This window comes from Eubalaena glacialis, chromosome 2 (assembly GCF_028564815.1).
Source record: "Eubalaena glacialis isolate mEubGla1 chromosome 2, mEubGla1.1.hap2.+ XY, whole genome shotgun sequence".
Classification (NCBI taxonomy): domain Eukaryota; kingdom Metazoa; phylum Chordata; class Mammalia; order Artiodactyla; family Balaenidae; genus Eubalaena; species Eubalaena glacialis.
The window spans coordinates 157,166,690-157,186,914 of NC_083717.1; the positions used below are offsets into that span (position 1 = coordinate 157,166,690).

At 34.5% G+C, this 20,225-nt stretch overlaps 1 protein-coding gene across 1 annotated transcript in view; it reads right to left on the minus strand.

The window, feature by feature from the left end:
• KCNH5 (potassium voltage-gated channel subfamily H member 5) overlaps window positions 1-20,225 on the minus strand; it is a 345,928-nt gene that overhangs the window by 302,769 nt on the left and 22,934 nt on the right. The window contains exon 2 of the mRNA XM_061182660.1: window positions 9,437-9,560. Coding sequence (XP_061038643.1) covers window positions 9,437-9,560 — 124 coding nt within the window. The remainder of the gene's footprint in view (window positions 1-9,436; window positions 9,561-20,225) is intronic.

Genomic DNA, 20,225 nt, shown 5'->3' on the forward strand with positions numbered 1-20,225 from the left:
CTGTATTAAAAAATAAATAGGGCTTCCCTGGTGGCGCAGTGGTTGAGAATCTGCCTGCTAATGCAGGGGACACGGGTTCGAGCCCTGGTCTGGGAAGATCCCACATGCCACGGAGCAACTAGGCCCGTGAGCCAAAACTACTAAGCCTGCACATCTGGAGCCTGTGCTCCGCAACAAGAGAGGCCGCGATAGTGAGAGGTCCGCGCACCGCGATGAAGAGTGGCCCCCGCTTGCCGCAACTAGAGAAAGCCCTCACAGAAACGAAGACCCAACACAGCCAAAAATAAATAAATAAATAAATAAATAAATAAGTAAATTTAAAATATGGGGGAAAAAATAAATAAATAAATAAATAAAATAAAATTCAAAAAAGAAAAAATTACAGAGTAATGACCCATCTTATGGTAACACTAACCTAAGCAACTAGAATTCTAAAAACTAAGAAAGTAGATGAGGCCAACCAAAGGTTGCCCAATCTGTGGGCTGCATTTTCAATACAATACTTTTCTCTTTTATAAAAAAGAGAAATATATCAGAATATATCAGAATAGGATGACAGACTCTAACTCCATAATCCTATAGCCAGACTAACACATGAAGCTTCAGAAGGCATTGAAAAGCCACTGTTCCTGTCAAAGCCTGAGTTTCAGCTCATGCGAGTTTTATAAAAATCTCCTGAGGGCATTATAATTAAATTAGAATTCCTCAGTTAAAGTGCACAAAGTCACCATCCTTTCCTCCCCACAAATAAAACACTATTTAATACTGTTAATATTTTTTACAGACAAGTAAACTTTTTTTATTGACTGTTATTTTTAACCTAAAGACACTAATAAAGAGAAAACATTAAAAATACAAAAAATAATAATAATAAGGGTAATTAAACTAAATAAATGTTTGTGGTCTTAAAGAAAAGATAAAGTATTTACTCCTATTACTAAATGTCAGAGTCTATAGTTCAGTAAACCAAAACACAATATTCATAATTGGCCAACAGAAAAACATAAAAAAGAAATCATCTATAATATAACAAGCAACTAGGATAAAAATGGTGAAAAATTAACTCTAATAGGATTTAAAATGTTATAACTCAAATTTTAAAAAAAGAAACTGTCTTAGAAATTGATGTAATAATACCACTTAAGAAGAAATACAACACAAGTCTGATTCAGCTAAAATGTTGAAGAGAAGGTGAAAACAAGCAATTTCTCAAATAAACTCTGAAAATTCTATAACCAATTCTTTAGCCCTCCCAATGCTAAAATAGACTGTCCTAAGAAAATAGGATCATTTTAAGAAAAAAATCCCAGCTTATTATACCCTGAATAATTTTTCAAAAATAGGCTTTTATTTCTTACGCAGTTTCACTCATATTTTTATTTTAAGTTTTAAAACTATGTATTTCCAGAGACAGAACACATATTTGAAGTGGTAAAATGCAGCAGTTACATAACAAAAGATATTTCAAAATGACCTGAAAGAATGTCTGAAATGTATTATCCAACCTTCCAAAGCAAGTGTTCTGGAGATTAATTCAAACTTTGAAAGTGTTTCCACCCAAAGTTGTCCAAACCAAAATGACTAAATCAATGCTTCTGCATATTTTATGTGTATGGCACATTTGCTTACTTGCTCAGCATTTTTTTATGTGTAAATGTTGAATTTCTTTACCGAGGTTTCCTGCAGCCTGATTGCAGATGGCTGAAGCTCAATGCAGTCTTTGAATGGTTAATGGAATTTGAAGGAAACCAAGATTTAGAAATGATAATCATCAGACTTTAGAAACTATATATCTATATAATAATCTTATACACTTTTTATGTCTCTTATTGAATATCCTCCAGGAGTATATAATGGGAATACTAAAAAATTACAGAACTTCAAATTACTCTCTTAGATAGCCAAGCTCCCCTTCAGTAATAATAAATGACTTCTACAACTGCACTGTTATCTTATTGGAAGGAAAATAAAATTAGATGCACAGAAGCAATCTATCCCTGCTATAATATGGAGCAGCCACAATATAACAGAGGACCACTGCACTTAGAGGACCACTTACATTCTGTAAGGTTCATGGCCAAGTTCTCTTCTCTGACTCTTAGTTCCCTCATCAGTAAAATGATGGTAATGTTAATATAACTCAGAGGGTGAGGATTAAAAGGATAATGCACATGAAGTTGCAAATTATAATGTGCTGTACAATGACTGAATTATTACTGGAATGCTTCTTATGGGTGGGGTTAGAAGCCCCTCCAGCCCAACCCTACTCCTTTGCTCCTCTACAATTCTAGGGCAAGGGTTGGGCCATGCCTGCTAATGGGCAGGGGTCCCTGTGTCTTAAAGGGATACACACATCATTTTGTGTGTCTTCTTTCTTTTTGAACCCATGACATTGAGGCATAAATTCACCCAGGGCCTGCTGCTGGATAATCTGGCCACTTACCTTGCCACACAACTAACTTGTGGGAAGATTTGATCTTGGGAGTAAGGGAGATTTCCTGAGGCCTGGCTTGGGCCATATCCAGCTTGCCTGAGCATTTGGCAGTATATCTTTCCTGTATATCCTACCCTAGGAAACTTCTAGGACCAGTTGGCTTTGGTTTATAGCAAGATTTACTTATTTTTGGATCCCTTGTTTTGCCATCAAAATCTCACAAACCAGCCTCATTATAATACCTGACAGTAAGTATGGCTATAATGTTGACAGACTTCCAAAGGAGAAAGGAATCTTACAAAGTGAAAAAATATATAATCTAATCGTGAGTGCTACCAATCTATCTTAATCTGCTAATGGTCAACAATGTTCCTGGACTAATAAGCATACAAACATTCAGTCACCATGAGTAAAGGATAATATTATGTATAGGCTGTAGTTCACAGCCTAGCAAGTGCTTCCTCACAGAAACCACACAGATTGACTTAATAATATGTTGTCTCCAGCTGAGATTCAGCCACAAAAGTAAAATCATCACAAAAGTTAATGGGAGGATGGGCTGAAATCTATAGTCAAAGGGTCAGAAAATAAGAAGCCTAAGAGAGAGTGAGGAGAAGGATTTAGAAACAAACAAGAACAGCTTTCAAAATCTGAAAGAAGTAATTTTATAATAAATCAAAGCATTACATACTTTATACAATGGATCATAATCAAAGGGTTTCACAACCCATTAATTTATATGAGCTTAAAAGGATTTAGATAGAGTCATAAATGGTAGCTCCATGACATGTAATTAAAGGAAACTAGGAATAGAACTGGACATTTCTAACCTTTGCAGTGTGACATCACTGAGGCACCTCTGCCTTTCAACACTTTCGCTCATTGTGAAGCAGAGCCCTCAGCCAAATGGAACCAGACTGACTGACATCCATCATATGTAATGTTCTCTTGTTGACTGAGGTACCCCTGTGTTAATAAAACTACCTGTGAAAATACATCCAATAAAGTGTCTCTAAATATCTCTGCTTCATCGTCTAATTTGATAGCTTGGTTAAGAATTATTAATGGGCCTTCCAAAAAAAAAAAAAATGTATTTGAAAGCATCTATCTACTCCAATCTTCCCTACCTATCTGATTGCTCTTCTCACCCCTTTATCTTAAAAAACAAAAATAAATAAATGAAAAATAAATTTAAAAAGAAGCAGAACAGGTTTTTAAAAGGTTCAGGTTAATCAAAGGCAAAATGCTAAAGTGGTTTCTACCTGACCTATGACAGTATGTCTCGAATGTCAGGGCTTTCTAAGGGTCCTGAGATAAGATCAGATGTTTTTAAATGCCATTCCCCCAAAACTTACATACAATCTCCTTCAAACACGCAATACATTTTGTGTCCCCCAGTAAAGAGCAACAGTCCAAAAGCTTGGAAATGAAATTATTGGACAATAAAATGAACATTTGAACTTCCTAGGAATCCAGAAATTTCATTAAAATATTTTTTGAAATTTTAACTAAAATAAAAATGAGACAGTACATGGCACACATCAGATTTTTTTTTTAATAGAAATTTAGCTGCTATTATAAAGTGCAAGGATATAGGAAAACCCTCCCTCATGGCTGCTGAGAGTAGAAACAGAGGGCCATTCTGGACAGCAATCTGACAGCAGTTAATTTACAATTTCTGCATATATTCTACTATCCAGCAATCCTATTTCTGGGCATAGAGACAGACAACTTCTCCCATAGGAACACAAGAAGATGTGTATGAGGATGTTTACCTCCAACTTGTTGGAGTAGCAAAGTGTCAGAAGTTGGAGTTCAAGACTAGTAAAGTGGATAAAGAAAATGAAGGCTGTGAGGACACTGGAACACTATAAAACAGTCAGACATGATGAAATAGATTATGATATAGTAACATTAAAAAAAATCAAAAACATAATGGTGAGTGAAAAGAGTAAGAAACTGTATATCTTACTGCACGGTATGAATTATGTAGGCCTTAAAAACAAACACACACAAAGCAACATCATTTCAAGAATACACGTATTTATTAAACACATGGAAGATGGATTAGAAAGACATACAACGAACACACTAAAATGAATAACTATGGAAGATGAAGGGGAATGGAATAAAGGGGAAAAGAATAAAAGAAAAGAAGATGAAACAAAATAAAACAAATAAAATGAAATTAAAATAAAATAAATAGACTATGCCCAGAGAGATCCAAATGATAATATTGGGACAAACTGAGGAGTGTTTAATTTGATTCTATGCACCTGGTCTAATGGGAGAAGGATTGGGAAAGACAAAGAAGGAAAAAGATAAGAAAACAGAATAAATATACAAATGTATAAATAAAGTATAATAATATATAATGTATAAATAATCTTAGCCTCTTGATATTGTAAAATTACAAATTAATATTTGTCATTTTCCATAAAACAACTCACATTTGAATATTTTAAAAATAGGACATGTAATCTTTATGCAGTTACCACTTTAATCCTATCAATTTTAATCCATCTAGTGCAAGCTGTATACAAAGATGACTCTTTTTCAGCACATAAAGTATTCATATTTTTTCCTCACAAAGTGATACTCACTGATTTGTAGTTTCTTATTCTGTCATGTTTGTCTAAAACTTGTCATTATTAAAATCAGTAAAATTCTTTGATTTGTTTACAAGGCTACCCTCAGTATCAAATTATTTATCTCCATATTCAACTGGAATTCAGTGATTACAAAACTGTATAACATTAGCTTTAACACTGTATTTCTAAATGTGTATAAAATTTTCTTTCCTCCCTCTGTTTCCTTGTGCATCATATTCAAAGGCTTTTATAGATTTATACAGGAAATGGAAAACAACTATATGTAAAAAAAAAATTGGAATCATGATGCAGATATTGTTTTGAAATCTTTTTTGTTTGTTTATTTGGCTGGTTGGTTGATTTTTTTGCTTAGTAACACATTGTTAGCTTCTTTCAGCGTCATTATTCTTCCAACATATGATGTAGGAAGTTAGGGCTTTGCCATAACATTTTTTAATAAATATACTACCAGACATTTTTATTATTTCCAGGTCTTCATTCTTCTAAAAAGTGCTTCAATGAAAGTAAAATGGGTGTAGTTTAATTTTAAAACGGAATGTAGAAGTTTGAAAGGGGCGTGCATTAAAATAAACTATGCCTTAAGAAAACCTGATAGGATTCAAACACTTGCTCATATATCAGATGCTATTCTTCATTGCTCTGCGAGAGCATTCAATTGCTTGCAAGTTTTAGATTAGCAGAACACAATGGGCATTTTGTGCAATCAAGTAATAATCGTTTGTGTTAAGAATACTGTTATGTTTAACCAGTGATTACCAGTGAGGAGAGGGAAGAGGGGAGGAGTAAGATAAGGGTAGGGGATTAAGAGGTACAAACTATGATTTATAAATAAGCTACAAGGATATATTGTACAGCACAAGAAATATAGCCAATAGTTTAAAATAACTTTAAATGGAGTATAACTTATAAAAATTTTGAATCACTGTTATACACCTGAAATTAATATAATCTTGTAAATTAACTATGCCTGAATAAAAAAATTTTTAAAGAATATTGGTATTAGTAGAGAATGGACTTGACACAGGGAGGGGGAAGGGTAAGCTGCGACGAAGTGAGAGAGTAGCATTGACATATATACACTACCAAATGTAAAATAGGTAGCTAGTGGGAAGCAGCTGCATAGCACAGAGAGATCAGCTCCGTGCTTTGTGACCATCTAGAGGGGTGGGATAGGGAGGGTGGGAGGGAGACTCAAGAGAGAGGGGATATGGGGATATATGTATACATATAGCTGATTCATTTTGTTATAGAGCAAAAACTAACACAACATTGTAAAGCAATTATACTCCACTAAACATGTTTAAAAAAAATAAAATACTGGTATTTTGAAAATACTATCTCTAACAAAAGTGAAGAAGAATTGGGGGGAGATTTGCATACTTCTTCCCACAGTGAAAAAGTGTAACATAATCCAAAGCTCTCTGCTTTCTTACCCACCTCAAATACCATAACACTTGGGATGAAATACAATAAATAAAAGCATGTTATACAGAAGCCTGTGAGACCTAGGTTAGGGTTTATTGCAAAACAAGCCAACCAATTCAACAATACTGACACAAAACACTGAGCTGTGTCCTGTAGTGCATACAAAAGTGAACAAGATGGAATCCTTACCTTCAAGGCATGTATAATCTGGCACTGGTGGTAGGAGGGAAAGCAATGCTTTAAGGGGAGAGAGTATACAGTTACAACATGCCAGCATTTTTTAATGAACTTTTTATAGGAAAAATTGCACATGCCAAAGAAAACAGGCTGGGGTATAGGAGCAGATACATGGGAAGCAAGAAGAGATGTGAGCGTGACTTTACAATATATCCAGATATGAAGAGCAATACATCTCAAAAATGACAACAAAAGCAATAGCGATGAAAACCCCAGGGATAAGAAAAAGTAGTTTAAGGCCAAATGATGGTGCCAAATGATGAACTATAGGGAGTCAAAGGAGGAAAAGTCATGAGCACCTTCAGGTAGAAGATGGCAACTTGAAACAAGCCCGGCATGATGATGATGGGATGTCAGGAAATAGTATGGGAGCATCTACATTTCCTGGAATTCTCTATAGAACCTGTTCCACAGGTTAGGTCTACCATAAAACTAACCTTTTCCTAACCTAAACCCTGCTGAGACATAAGGGAGCAGAAATGCTCAATACAAACCTTGGCCTCCCAGAATTTAGAACACACACCTCAGTGACAGTGCTAGGCCAAGAGCTAATATCCCCCCAGCAGATAAAAAGGCACAAGAGACATCAGGGCTACCAAAGAGAGTTTCTTAACGAGGGGCCACAGTTTTTCATCATTCCCACCTACCAATTTCAGGCCTGGACGTGAAGGCTGAATATGAGAATGACTTTAGTAGAGAGAAAATGAGGATTGCTGGGAGAGGATAAGGGAAGAAAGAGGATGTTTGAACAGATAATTTCTCAACGCTGGCTAAGCATCGGGATCATCAGAGCTGCTGGTTAAAAGCACTGATTCCTGCCCCCACCGACCCACCTGGGGTGATTCTGATTCAATAGGTTTAAGGTGAGGTCTGAGAATCTGTGTTTTGCAAAACCTCTCTAAGTGATTCCCATGTATAGTGAGGTTTAGACTCCATGTGAAATCCCTACCCTCCATGAAGATGTAGAATATATATATTTGTATATGCATATAATGTTTCGCAGCATAAATGGGTAGAAACAAAGATAAATAAATCACTGTTTCCCTGGGCAAATCCCTTAACCTAACTCTAACTCAGTTTTTCCTCTGAAAAATAATGAATATGAAGTAGAAAATAATTCAGACCCCTTGCAGTTCTAAAATAACATGATTTTGGTACTTAGTTAAGTGTGAGCTTTAAAGAAAAATTAACTCAAGGAAAAAACATCCCATCTGGCCTTACTGAAATATTGTGAAAAGTTTTCGGTTCTAAATTGGTTCTTTATATAGAGTTTCCTTTTCTTTTTTATGATCTTTTTTGGTAATACTCTCTTTAAGCTCACAGATATGGAATATTTTAAAAGAATTGTTATAAATAATATAAATGCCAGATTCTGTTTTACATAAGTCAAACAAAATAGCAGTGGTACAATGTACCAACATAACAAAGTACGTGTGATTTACACAGGATGAAAGAACTTTATTTTGATTTTTTTAAATGTTCAAAAACCATGTCCTACTTGGTTGGGGGTTGTTGCCTCTACTTTGTTCAATACAGTTTTAGCAACTCAAGAAGTGCTGACGACATCAATGGTTCTCTGATATAGGATGTTCCTTTGATCACTTGGCACCTAGAATAGTTGTGGCCCATAGAGGGTGATCAAAAAATATTTATTGAATGAATTAATAAATTCACAGCTATGCAAAAATATTTCTCTTTGCAAAAGTTCTCACCAGTGGCTCTTAAACTATGTATTTCTATTGACAGTTTAGTCTCCTTAACATTCTAATATAATTTTTACCCTATAGTTTTCATGTGAATCAATAGGTTCTGGTACCAATTCCAATCTGGGGGTGGGGGTGTGGTGGAGAGTTTCCCTATACCAACAACAAGCAATTTTAGGGACACCAGCTGGGTGTCCTATGATTCAACTCAATTCTGACACTACTTACCTGCAGATAGCATCAGATTCCACAGGTTAAACATTAGGGTTCAGTCCTACAAGACTACCCTCCACCGGACTTCAGGCATCAGTCACAAGCCTAGGTCATTGCCTGTGCTTCTGACCCACCTAATACAGATTGGAGGTTCCCATGACACCCTTCTTAAACTTCAGCACCAGGTACAAGCAGAGGTTGTTATGTGTACTTTTGACAAACAGCTATATATCAGAGGTTCCCATGACCTCTTCCTTTGGTTTGAATAATTTGCTAGAGAGACTCACAGAGCTCAGAGAAACATTTTGCTTACCAGATTACTGGTTTATTATAAAAGGATATAACTCAGAAACAGGCAGATGGAAGAGATGCACAGGACAAGGTATGGGGCTTCCATGCCCTCACCAGACATGCCACTCTCGGCACTTCCACATGTTGCCCAAACTGGAAGGCCTCAGAAACTGTCCTCTGAGTTTTTATGGAGGCTTCATAACACAGTCATAATTGATTAAATCATTGCCATTGGTATTGATTCAACCTCCAGCCCCTCTCCAGGAGACTGGGGAGAGGGCATGGTACTAATCACATGGTTGGTTCCTCTGGCAGCCAACCCCGTCTTTAGGTTATCTAAGTGCTTTCCAAAAGTCACCTCATTAACATATAACAAGAAATTCCAAGAGTTTTGGGAGCTCTGTACCAAGAACTGGGTGCAAGACCAAATCACAGTGAGTCTAAGTAAGTTTAAGCCTTTTAACCACATTCAACATTTAGCTAAACTTTAGAAAACATTCCTGAGCTGTTCTGTTACCTACCTGCAAGTGCTACTTTTCTGCATGACGTCAGCTCGATGATACCCAGAGAGTTTGCAAAAACCGTCATTACTATAAACTACAGGCCAATCCACAATCTGGGCATTTCCCAGTAAGAAACTCGATTCTAAAGGAGAAAGAAGAAAAGGGAAGTTTTTTAGCTTCATTTAACAATGTACTTCTTTCAAGTAATTAAAAAGACAAATTCATAAAAATAAACAAATATAACTATGGTTTGTTACGGTACAAATAATAAAATGTATCCTTGAAATTGGCATTATTAGTTTAGCATGATCAGCAAGTGAGATCCGCAATGAGTACAAGATTTGCATATAAACTAAAAACTCCATTGAAAAGAAGCCAGTTTACAATACTCTTGGCATTCAAGTAAATACTACACTATGAAAACAAAGCATGGTTAATATTAAATAAATGTTAATGACTACAATAATCGCAGCTAAAAACAGTTTAATTTATTAAGACTAAAGGCTACAGTCACTTATCTACAAACTGAGAATATTAAACTTAATAACAGAGACAAATTTGGATGACTCCTCCAAAAATTGTATTAATGTAATTTTGACATGATGGGACAAATTCTTTGTCCATCAGTTTGATCTAGAGAAGTCTAATTTAAAATCAAATTTTTAAATAAAGTCCCTTTTTAAAATAAAATTATTCAAAGACATTATTTTCAACCACATGCTACACAGAACTTGGAAACTACCATTATTCTAAATAAAAGAAACATCTCTGGTCTGTTTTGCATGGAGAAGTGGTTTTGCTTTAGGTATAAAAATTAATACAAAGAATAATATCTTTTGGCATATACCTTGATTGAAAATCCAACAGTTTTAGGCAGTAACTTTAGCAGTTTTGTAGGTCAAATGATAAATATGTTAACATCAAAATTAAAACAATATTAAAATATAAAACAAAAAATTATTTTTAAAATAAATATCAATATTTTACAAGTAGATTTTTAAGGGAATACTATACTTCAAAATATCTACCTAAAAAATCTTCTTTAAACTCATATTGAGTGGTTTACTGAAGAGAAATTAACTTATGAGTAGATGACTTGAAGTTTAAATTCTGACTCACAGTTGGTCTTCATATAAATAACAATGCAATTCACTGACTAAGTAGCTGCTAAGTACAAGGCACTACTCTGGATCAGACAATGGGATAAAATAAAGATCAATAAACCATGCCCTTTACTCTCAAACAACTTACATATTAAGAAAAACAAATATGTAACCAATTACAATTCACCAGAACAGATGCCAAATCAAGAAGCATGGGCCAACATATGGGGAAAAAATCTGTTTCAAGGCACTAAAATACAATCAAAAGTGGATAGAAACTGGAAAAGACAAACCCTTGAAAAAAGGAAGACACATTAGGTGAGATATTCATTTAACTGTCCATTCCCTTGAGAGCACTTCTCAGTTTGTACAGTTCGTGGGTGATAGAGCTCAAACAGAAAAGTCTTATGGAGCTAAAAAGTCAAAGGTCATAATTTGGGACCGCCAAAGCAGCTTGAAGTTAAGGTGGAGTTCCTTTAACATATGGAGCCATAAACCTGTATATAAATCCACCTCAAATCCTTCTCTGTGACCTAAACTGCATACACAGGATGAGACTACAAGGAACCCATCTTGTCTTGCAATGACTAGAAGGCTAACGAGGTAGGCAGAAACTTCATCAGCTTCCCAAAGCTATAGGACAAATTTTGGAGTTCGAGTCCTATCAAGTTAGAGAAGCTTGGTAAATACCTTGAGCTTTCCATTAATTCCACAGAAGGCCTTACTTCAGGAATAAAAATCAAGTCTCAGGATAAAGGGTTATGACCTGAGACTAAGATCAAAAATGTAGAAAATAGACTCATACTAAAAAAAAAAAAAAGCTAAAATCATAATTAAGGTGACACACCAGTAATTTAACCACCTGCTAAAATAAAATGAAATCCTCTTCAGAGGAAAATAATGAAGTTCAAAATCTCTACATTGTATCAATACAATGTCCATATGCAATTAAAAATTATTAGGCATGCAAAGAAACAGGAAACTGTAACAATAATCAAGAGAAAAAATAGGCAATAGGTTGAGATGGGAACATAGAAATAAACAATACAATCTCTGAAATAAAAAACTGAATAGATTTAACAATATATTGGATGCTAAAAAAGAAAGGACAGTTTAAAAACATATCAATGCAAATTATTGCAAACTGAAGCAAAAAGAGAAAATAACTGAAAAGATGTTCTGGGACAATATCGAGCAATCTAAAATATATGTAGCTGAGTCTGGGGAAAAATACAGAATAGGACACAGATGTTACTTAGATAAAGAATGACTAAAATTTTTCAAATAGCAACACAGAGATCTTAGCTCAGTAAACCTCAAGCAAGATAAACCAAATAAAGCAACAGTAGGAAGATGACAGTAAAATTGCTAATAAAAAATAAGGGAAAAAAAATTTTAAACGTCAAAAAAAAAAGATACATTATTTATATGTGTTATATGTTGGGGAGGTGTAATAACTATAGCATACAAAGTATGAAAAACAAAGGAGGCCAGAAATCAATGGAATGACATCTTTAAAATACTGAGAGAAAAATATTTATCAACCTAGATTTTTATAGAGAGCAAAGATATCCTTCAAAATTGAAGGTCAAATAAAGACATACTCAGAAACAAAAGCTGGGAGAAACCATTGCCAGCAGAATCACAATAAAACAAATGTAACAGGTATTTTAGCTGAGAAAATAATAATAGTAACAATAATAATAACAATAACCTCCACAAAAAACGTCAAGAAGGGAAAAACAAACAACAGATAGGACAAATAGAAAATAAACCACAGGATGGTAGCCCTAAATCCAACTATATCAAACATTACATTAAATGTAAATGGAATAAACACACTAATTTTAAGACAGAAATTTTCAGACTGGATTTTTAAAAAAAGAATAGAAACTGATAGTCTAGTATTTTAAGAGAGCCATTTAAAGTATAAAGAGATAGAACGGGACTCCCCTGGTGGTCCAGTGGTTAAGACTTCACCTTCCAATGCAGGGGGTGTGGGTTCAATCCCTGGTCAGGGAGCTAAAATCCCACATGCCTCGGGGCCAAAAAAACCAAAACATAAAACAGAAGCAATATTGTAACAAGTTCAATAAAGACTTTAAAAATTTTTTAATTTGAAAATTGAAAGTGAAAGTGTGGGGGAAAATACACTACTCAAACACTAAGCATAAGAAAGTAAGTCTGCCCATGATAATACAAAATAAAGTAGCTGAAGACAAGGGGTAATAGAAATAAAGAGGGGCATTTAATAATAATAAAGGAGCCAATTCATTAAGAAGACACAGCACTCTCAAATGCATATGAAAGTAATGAAAGAGCTTCAAAATGCATGAAGAAAAAAAATGACATAACTAGGATAGACAATTTCACAATAATAATGGGAGATTTTAACCTTCTGCCTTAACTAGCAGAACAACCAGATGAAGAACTGATTGAGGATACAGAATATTTGAACAACACCAACACTATCAACTAACTCAAACTAACTGACATTTATAGAACACCCCACACTACACTACAGAATACACATTCTTTTTCAGTGCGTGTGGAAATTCCACCAAGGTGTAACTGACTCTGAGCCACAAAAATTGTCAATAAATTCCAAAATATTGAAATTACATAAAGTATATTTTCTGACTTCAAAGTAATTAAATCAGAAATCATTTTTTTAAATTATCTAGAAAAATCTACAGTATTTGGATGTTACTCAATTCATTTCTAAACCACTGGGTCAAAGAAGAAATCAACAGAAATATAGAAGATATTTTAAACTGGATGATAATAAGTTTGTTGTATACATTTAAAGCAGTGCTTAGAGAGAAATTTCTCATTTTAAAGGTTTATTTTTAATGAAAAGTTTAAAATCAATAATCTAAACTCTTTTATGAAGAAACTAGAAAAATAATAGCTATTAAATCCAAATTAAATAGAAGGAAGTAAATAAAGGTCAGAATGTAGATCAGTGAAATAGAAAACATTCAAAGAAGAGTGAACTTCAAAAAAACACAAGTTACCATCATCAAGAATGAAAGAGGAGACATCACTGGATATAGTACACATAGCAAATGGTAATAAAGGTACAGTGCAAACAATATTTTGCCAATGAATTATAAAACTGTGATGAAATGAATTAAATTTCTGAAAAAAAACTTACAAAAACAGGCACAAAAAGAAATAGAAAATTTGAATAGCTTAATATATTTTAATGAAAACTAAAGCCATCTGGATGGCTATGGGCTCAGGGAATTCTTTCAAATATTTAAATAAGACATAGTACAAATATTACACAAACTCTCGGAAAATAGGTGAGGAAACATTTCTTAACTTGTTTTATGAGGTTAGCATTATTATGATACCAAAATCTGACAAGGGCTGTTAAAGAAAGAATTACTGACCAATAGATCTTATGAATGTAGTTGCAAAAATCCAGAAGAAAATATTGGCAAATAGAATCCGGCAATATATAAAAAAGAAAATAGATCATAACCAAGTAGGGTTTCTCTCATGAACATAAGGTTGATTTATCATTATGAAATCAATCAATGCAATCCATCAACAGAATAAAAGAAAAAGCCATATGATTATATCTCAATAGATGCAGAAAAAAGCATTTGACAAAATTCATACTCACTCATGGTTAAAATGTCTGAGCAAACTAAGAATAAAAGAAAACTTCCTCAAACTGATAGAGGATACCTGCTACAAAATCCATAGATAACATCATTTTTAAAGCTAGAATACTAAATATTTTCCCACTAAGATTAGGAAAAAGTCAATGATATATACTCTCAACCCTTACACTCAACATTTCATTGGAGGTCCATCTAAGAAAATAAAGGGAAAAAAAAGAAAAAGAAACAAACCAAAAAAATACAGAAGATATAAATTTTTAAAAGGTAAATGTAACTTTTTTTCTATTTGCAGATGACATGACTGTTTATGTAGAAAATCCTAAGGAATATGCAAAAGGATATCTAAAATTTTTGAGTGAATTAAGTAAGGTTACAAGACATAAAGTCAATATAAAATCTATTTTGTTTCTATTAACTAGCGTTAAAGAATTGGAAAATGAAAAGCAATTTCACTTAGAATGATACCAAAAAGTATGAAATACTTAGAAATAAATTTAACAAAATACATGTAGGACCTCTAGAGTGAAAACTAAAAAAAGCTGCTTACAAATGGTTTCTAAACAAATGGAGAGCTATGCCATGTGAATGAATTGAAAGACTGGATATTTTAAGACTTCAATTCTCTACAAATCAGTCTATAGATTTAATACAATCCCAATGAAAATACCAACAGGCTTTTTTGAAGTAATTGACAAAATAATTATAAAATGTTTGTGAAAATACAAATTACCTAAAATAACCCAAAATAAAATCTGAAAAAGAAAACCAAGTTGGAGAAACATACAATTATAGTAATTAATATAGTATGAAATTGGAGTGAGGACAAATAGATCAATGAAACAGTTTAAAGAGTTCAGAAATAGACCCTTACATAAAATGGTCAACTGATTTTTTGCAAAGATGCCAAGGCAGTTTCATTAATAAAGACAACTTCAATGAACTGTGCTAAAACGACTGGCTATCCATACAAGCAAAAATTGAACTATGACCCTTACTTCACACCACACACAGGAAAATAATTTAAAACATGTCATAGACTTAAACACAAAAGCGAAAACTAAAAAGAAAACATAGAAGGAAATCTTTGCAACTTTGAGGAAGACAAAAAATTTTAAGACTCATACAGTAATCACCATAAAAGAAAGTATTGATAAATAAATTAGACATTACCAAAATTAAAATCAACTGCTCATTCAAGGACACTGTCAAGAAAATGAAAAGGGAATCCACAGACTGAGAGAAAATATTCACAGTGCAGATACCTGAGAAAGAACTCCTATCCAAAATAGGCCCAAAAAATCCTACCAAAGGGCAAATGACCCAATTAACAAAATGGGCAAATGACTTGAACAGACATTTCACAAAAGAAGATGTACAATAGCCAATAAGCACAAGAATAAGACGCTCACCATCATCATGCATTAGGGAAATACAAACTAAAAGGACAATGATCTATCACTGCTTAACCACTAGAGTGGTTATAAAGGCTAATAATACAAAAATGTTGATGAAAATATGGAACAACTGAAATTCTTTATAAAATGCTAATGAGAATATAAAATGGTACGATCACTTTGGAAAACAGTTTCATGAAAAGTTAAATATTCAACTATGACCCAGAAATTTCACTTCTAGGCATTTACTCAAGTGAAATGAAAAGATATGTTAACAAAAAGACTTGTAGAAAAAAAAAAAAAAGACTTGTAGAAAAATGTTCACATCAGATTTATTCACAGTAGCCAAAAATTGAAAACAATGCAAATGTCCATCAACAAGAGAATGGATTAAAAATTGTGGCATATTCATACAAGACATACCACTCAGCTCTAAAATGGAACAAACTACTGATAGATTGCAGCAACACAAATTAATCTGAAAAACACTGATGATTTAAAGAAGTCAGAAACTATAATTTCATTCATATGAAATTTAAATATAGGCAAGGTCAATCTATGGTGACAGAGATCAGAACAATGATTTCTCAGGGGGATGGGACGGTAGAGGGACTGATGGTAGAGGGACTGATGAACTTTCTGGAGAAGGTCATTGTTTTCTATCTTTATAGAGATATAAACTACAGAGGTATATACATTTGCTAAAACTAATTGAACTGTATACAAGATCTGTATGTTTTACTTCATATAAAGTATACCTCAAACTTAAAAGAAAATACAAGAAGGACAAAGGGCTAGCGAATCACAAGTTTTAGGAAACCAGTGGCATTTGAGCTGAACCATAGCTATAAGAATGGTAATACTACGTTTCCTTGGTACGTACAGTGATTAGAGTAGAGATTAAAATGAGCTTATTCCTGCAAAAATGCTTCATAAAATATAAATTCTTCTATAAATATATATTTTCATTTATATATAGCATCAATTATAAATATTTGTAATATGATCATCAAAAATTAACTTCTTTCCCTTCTTAGCCCAGGCCAGGTCCTAGTCAGTTTAACCTCTCTAATCCATATGTTCCTCACTTCATGACTAGGTAGCTGTGGCAGTGCATATAGCTTGCTACATGGTCTCCCTGATTTTCAGACTAACATTCATTTGTCCCCCTCAAGCCCTGCCTCCATCCGACCACCCTTCATCCAGATCAAGTCTCCCAACTGCTTACATCACTGAATCCTCTCCCAGACTCACAAAGTCCTCTGAAATCCAGCCTCATCCTCTCTGCCTGTGCAACATAGTTCTCACTACTCCTAAAGTCCATACTATCACAGTTAGGTCAGTTTTCTCATTATATCCCCAAAAGATGCTCACTCATGATGTCTACTATCCACTTGAAATACTTTTTCTTCATCCCTTTGCCTATCAAAACTTTTAAGAACCAGTTCAACTCTCCCTTCTCTATGACACATTCAGTGGTTACCACTGAATCCACATCCTCTGGCTACCATCATATCTGTCTGTGTCCAACCCTTCACAGGACAAACTTTTCATAAAACTTGTCTATTCTCATTGGCTCTGTCTTCTCAGCCCCTATTCACTCAACTCACTCCTATCTGGCTTATGTCCTCACTGCTCCAAGACAACCTAGGTAACCAGTAATCTCTCCATGTCACCAAATCCAAAGGACACTTTTTACCCTTTCCACTTAATAATTCAGAAGCATTGGTAACCACTCCCTCCTTAAAAATGTCTCAATCCTTAGCTTACATAGAACAACATTTCCCTGATTCTCTGGATGCTCCTCCATTTCCTTTGCAGACTCAACACTCTTTATCCAGTGAGTATATTAAAGTTCCTCTATGTCCATTCCTCTTCTGCTTTCACCTATCTCCATAGATTCAGTAACTCTATCTCCAAACCAGACCTCTTCTATAAACTCTAGATCTTTATATCCAGGTTCACCTCTCCTCATAGATAGCTTAAATTTACCTCAGTAGAACATGTCCATGACCTGTCATTTCCCCAAATCAGATGTTTTCCCAGTGTTTCCTATCTTAGAAAATGAGATCACCATCCATGCAGAAATCTGGGAGCCATCTTTCAACATCCTTCTGATTACCCCTATAGCTAATTTATTACCAAATCTTATTAATTTTATCTCCTAGAACCCTTTCAAATCTCTCCATTTCTCTAGATCCTCATCATCATCTCCCAACTCCAAGCTTCCATCATCTCTCCCCTAGACCATGCCAAGAGCTACTTAATCGGTTTACTCAGACCCTCTCAATGAAGGAATCATTGAGTGACTCCTTCAATAGATTATCCACACTGAAGCCAGGCAGGTCTTTTCAAAATTCAATCTGGATCATATCCCCTCCCTGCTTTAACATCTGTCAATAGCTTGTTGGGGCTCTCAGAACTCTCCCAACTTTGCATGGCCTATAATGACCTCAGAGTCTGTCAAACCTCAACTCCCACCATGCTGCACCTTGCCCTGAGTATGACAGCCACACTGATGTTTTCTTTTTTCTTGTAAGTTTCAAGTCCTCTCCCACCATAGGAGGACCTTTTAACTTGACATTCTCTCTGCCTGAACATCATTGCTTTCCTTCCGCATTTGGTTGACACCTACATTTATTTAGATCTTAACTCAATCGTCATGACTCTAGTGAATCTTTCCCTGACCTTCTGACCAGGTCATCCCTAATAATTTTAGACATGATGTACCTCTCACTCACAGCCCTTATCAAAGTTGCAATTTTATATCTATTTGTGTCATGAAATGATTAATGCATATCTGCCTGTTGAGCTGTAAGTTCTATTTGATCCTCCAATACCTAACACAGTGCCTGGCATCTAATGTATGCTTGCTAATTGTCTGACTATATCAATAAACAAATGCATTCATAGATTCTTGCAGGGATCTCTCTTTATATAATTGATATCATGAAATTTAGTATGAAGTGCCTCTCTAAATACCTCATATATGCTTTCATATATGCTATTTTTTTGTCTTCTCAAATAGATGATACGGTCCTCAGAACTATAAAGTTTATGCCTACTATGCATAAAATAGTCACAATACAGTAATTACTTATTGATTAAAGAAACTGTATCCCAGGAAAGAGAATCCCACAGTTCTAAAACAGAAGGACCATAAACATTAAAGGGTCTACTGCAGGACGCCTTCTTTCCCCAGAAACTATCCAAATCGGTGTTTTTCAAACTTTCTTTAATTGAAGTTCATAGTAAGAAACAAATTTTACATAGTGACTCAATGTGTGTTTACACACATGCACACATGTACACACAACTGAAAAAATTTCTCAGATAACACTCTTACTACATGAGATGTACTCTATTTCTGTTCTATTTCAATTTTTTAGTGCGCCAGTCAAGACTCATTAAATGGATCTACACCCTATGGAGGGTTGTATCTCATGGTTTTAAAAACTTTCTTCAAACTATCACCAAAGGCCTTGCAGACCACCCTCTCTCATAAACAGACTTGTTTTCTAGACATTTTTTAGAATTTAGATCAGAAGCTCTAACTGTTCCTAGTTAACTCTGCTATCAAAAATGTAACCCTACCCCAACGTACCATTTTCAATAGCTCTACAATGGGAAAATTAAGACTCCAGCTCGGCAGGGCCCTGCTCTCACTATCCATTTGCTGTTGATATATTATTTCACTTACATCCTAGTAATTCTGTGTAATAACAAAATTAATAACAAAAGCAACCAGGAGCAGAGCACTTACTCTCTGCCAGGCATTGGGCCAGATGTCTACATGCAACTCCATCCCACAGTGAGTTGGAGACTCACCAAGCCCCAAGTGCCCCAGGAGGTCAGAAGCAGGAACTAGCACCCAGGTTCCTTAAATTCTAATTCTTGACTGAGACATTTGCAACTTCAAACCTTTTCTAGGGGAAACTGTGCCTCATTTTTTGCTTTAGACAGAAAAGTAGAAGACTAGTAATGAAAGGTAAGTCCTAAAACAATTCACGGCAGAGAGGAATAACTCTCATATTAGCATGAAGGCGGAGTGGTTTAGGAAAAAGAACTTAGAAGTTGGAATCAAAAGTGAGTTGTTGAAAACATATGGACACCAAGGAGGGAAAGTAGGGGTGGGGGGGTGGGATGAACTGGGAGATTGGGATGGACATATATACACTAATTTGTATAAAATAGATAACTAATAAGAACCTGCTGTATAAAATAAAAATTAAATTTAAAAAAAGTGAGTTGTTGACATGTTGCCTATCTTCAATCTTATTTTTTTAAATATATGTTTGATTTTAACCAATAACATAGAATATGGACAATTCAGATAATTGCTAGGTATGCTCTAGAGTATTTGCTTGCATATTCAATTCAACCTAGCAACTCAAAGTTTTTTTAAAGTTTTAAAAAATAGTCGAGGAAATATGCTCTCCATTTATCTTTATTCTTCAAGTTTGATTCCATTAATTTAGACCAACAGAGAGTAAAGTAACTGGACTGTGTGCTCACTAGCCCTTACCTCAAGGTCTTAATAATTATGCATTAGCAATATGTGCTCTCAGTTTAGGAAGACAACCATAAGAACTGCTTCTATCATTTCTGAATGTTTTATAAAACCATAATTGAGAAAATCAACCATAGTGCTAGGTCCTTCATATAACTAGTCATC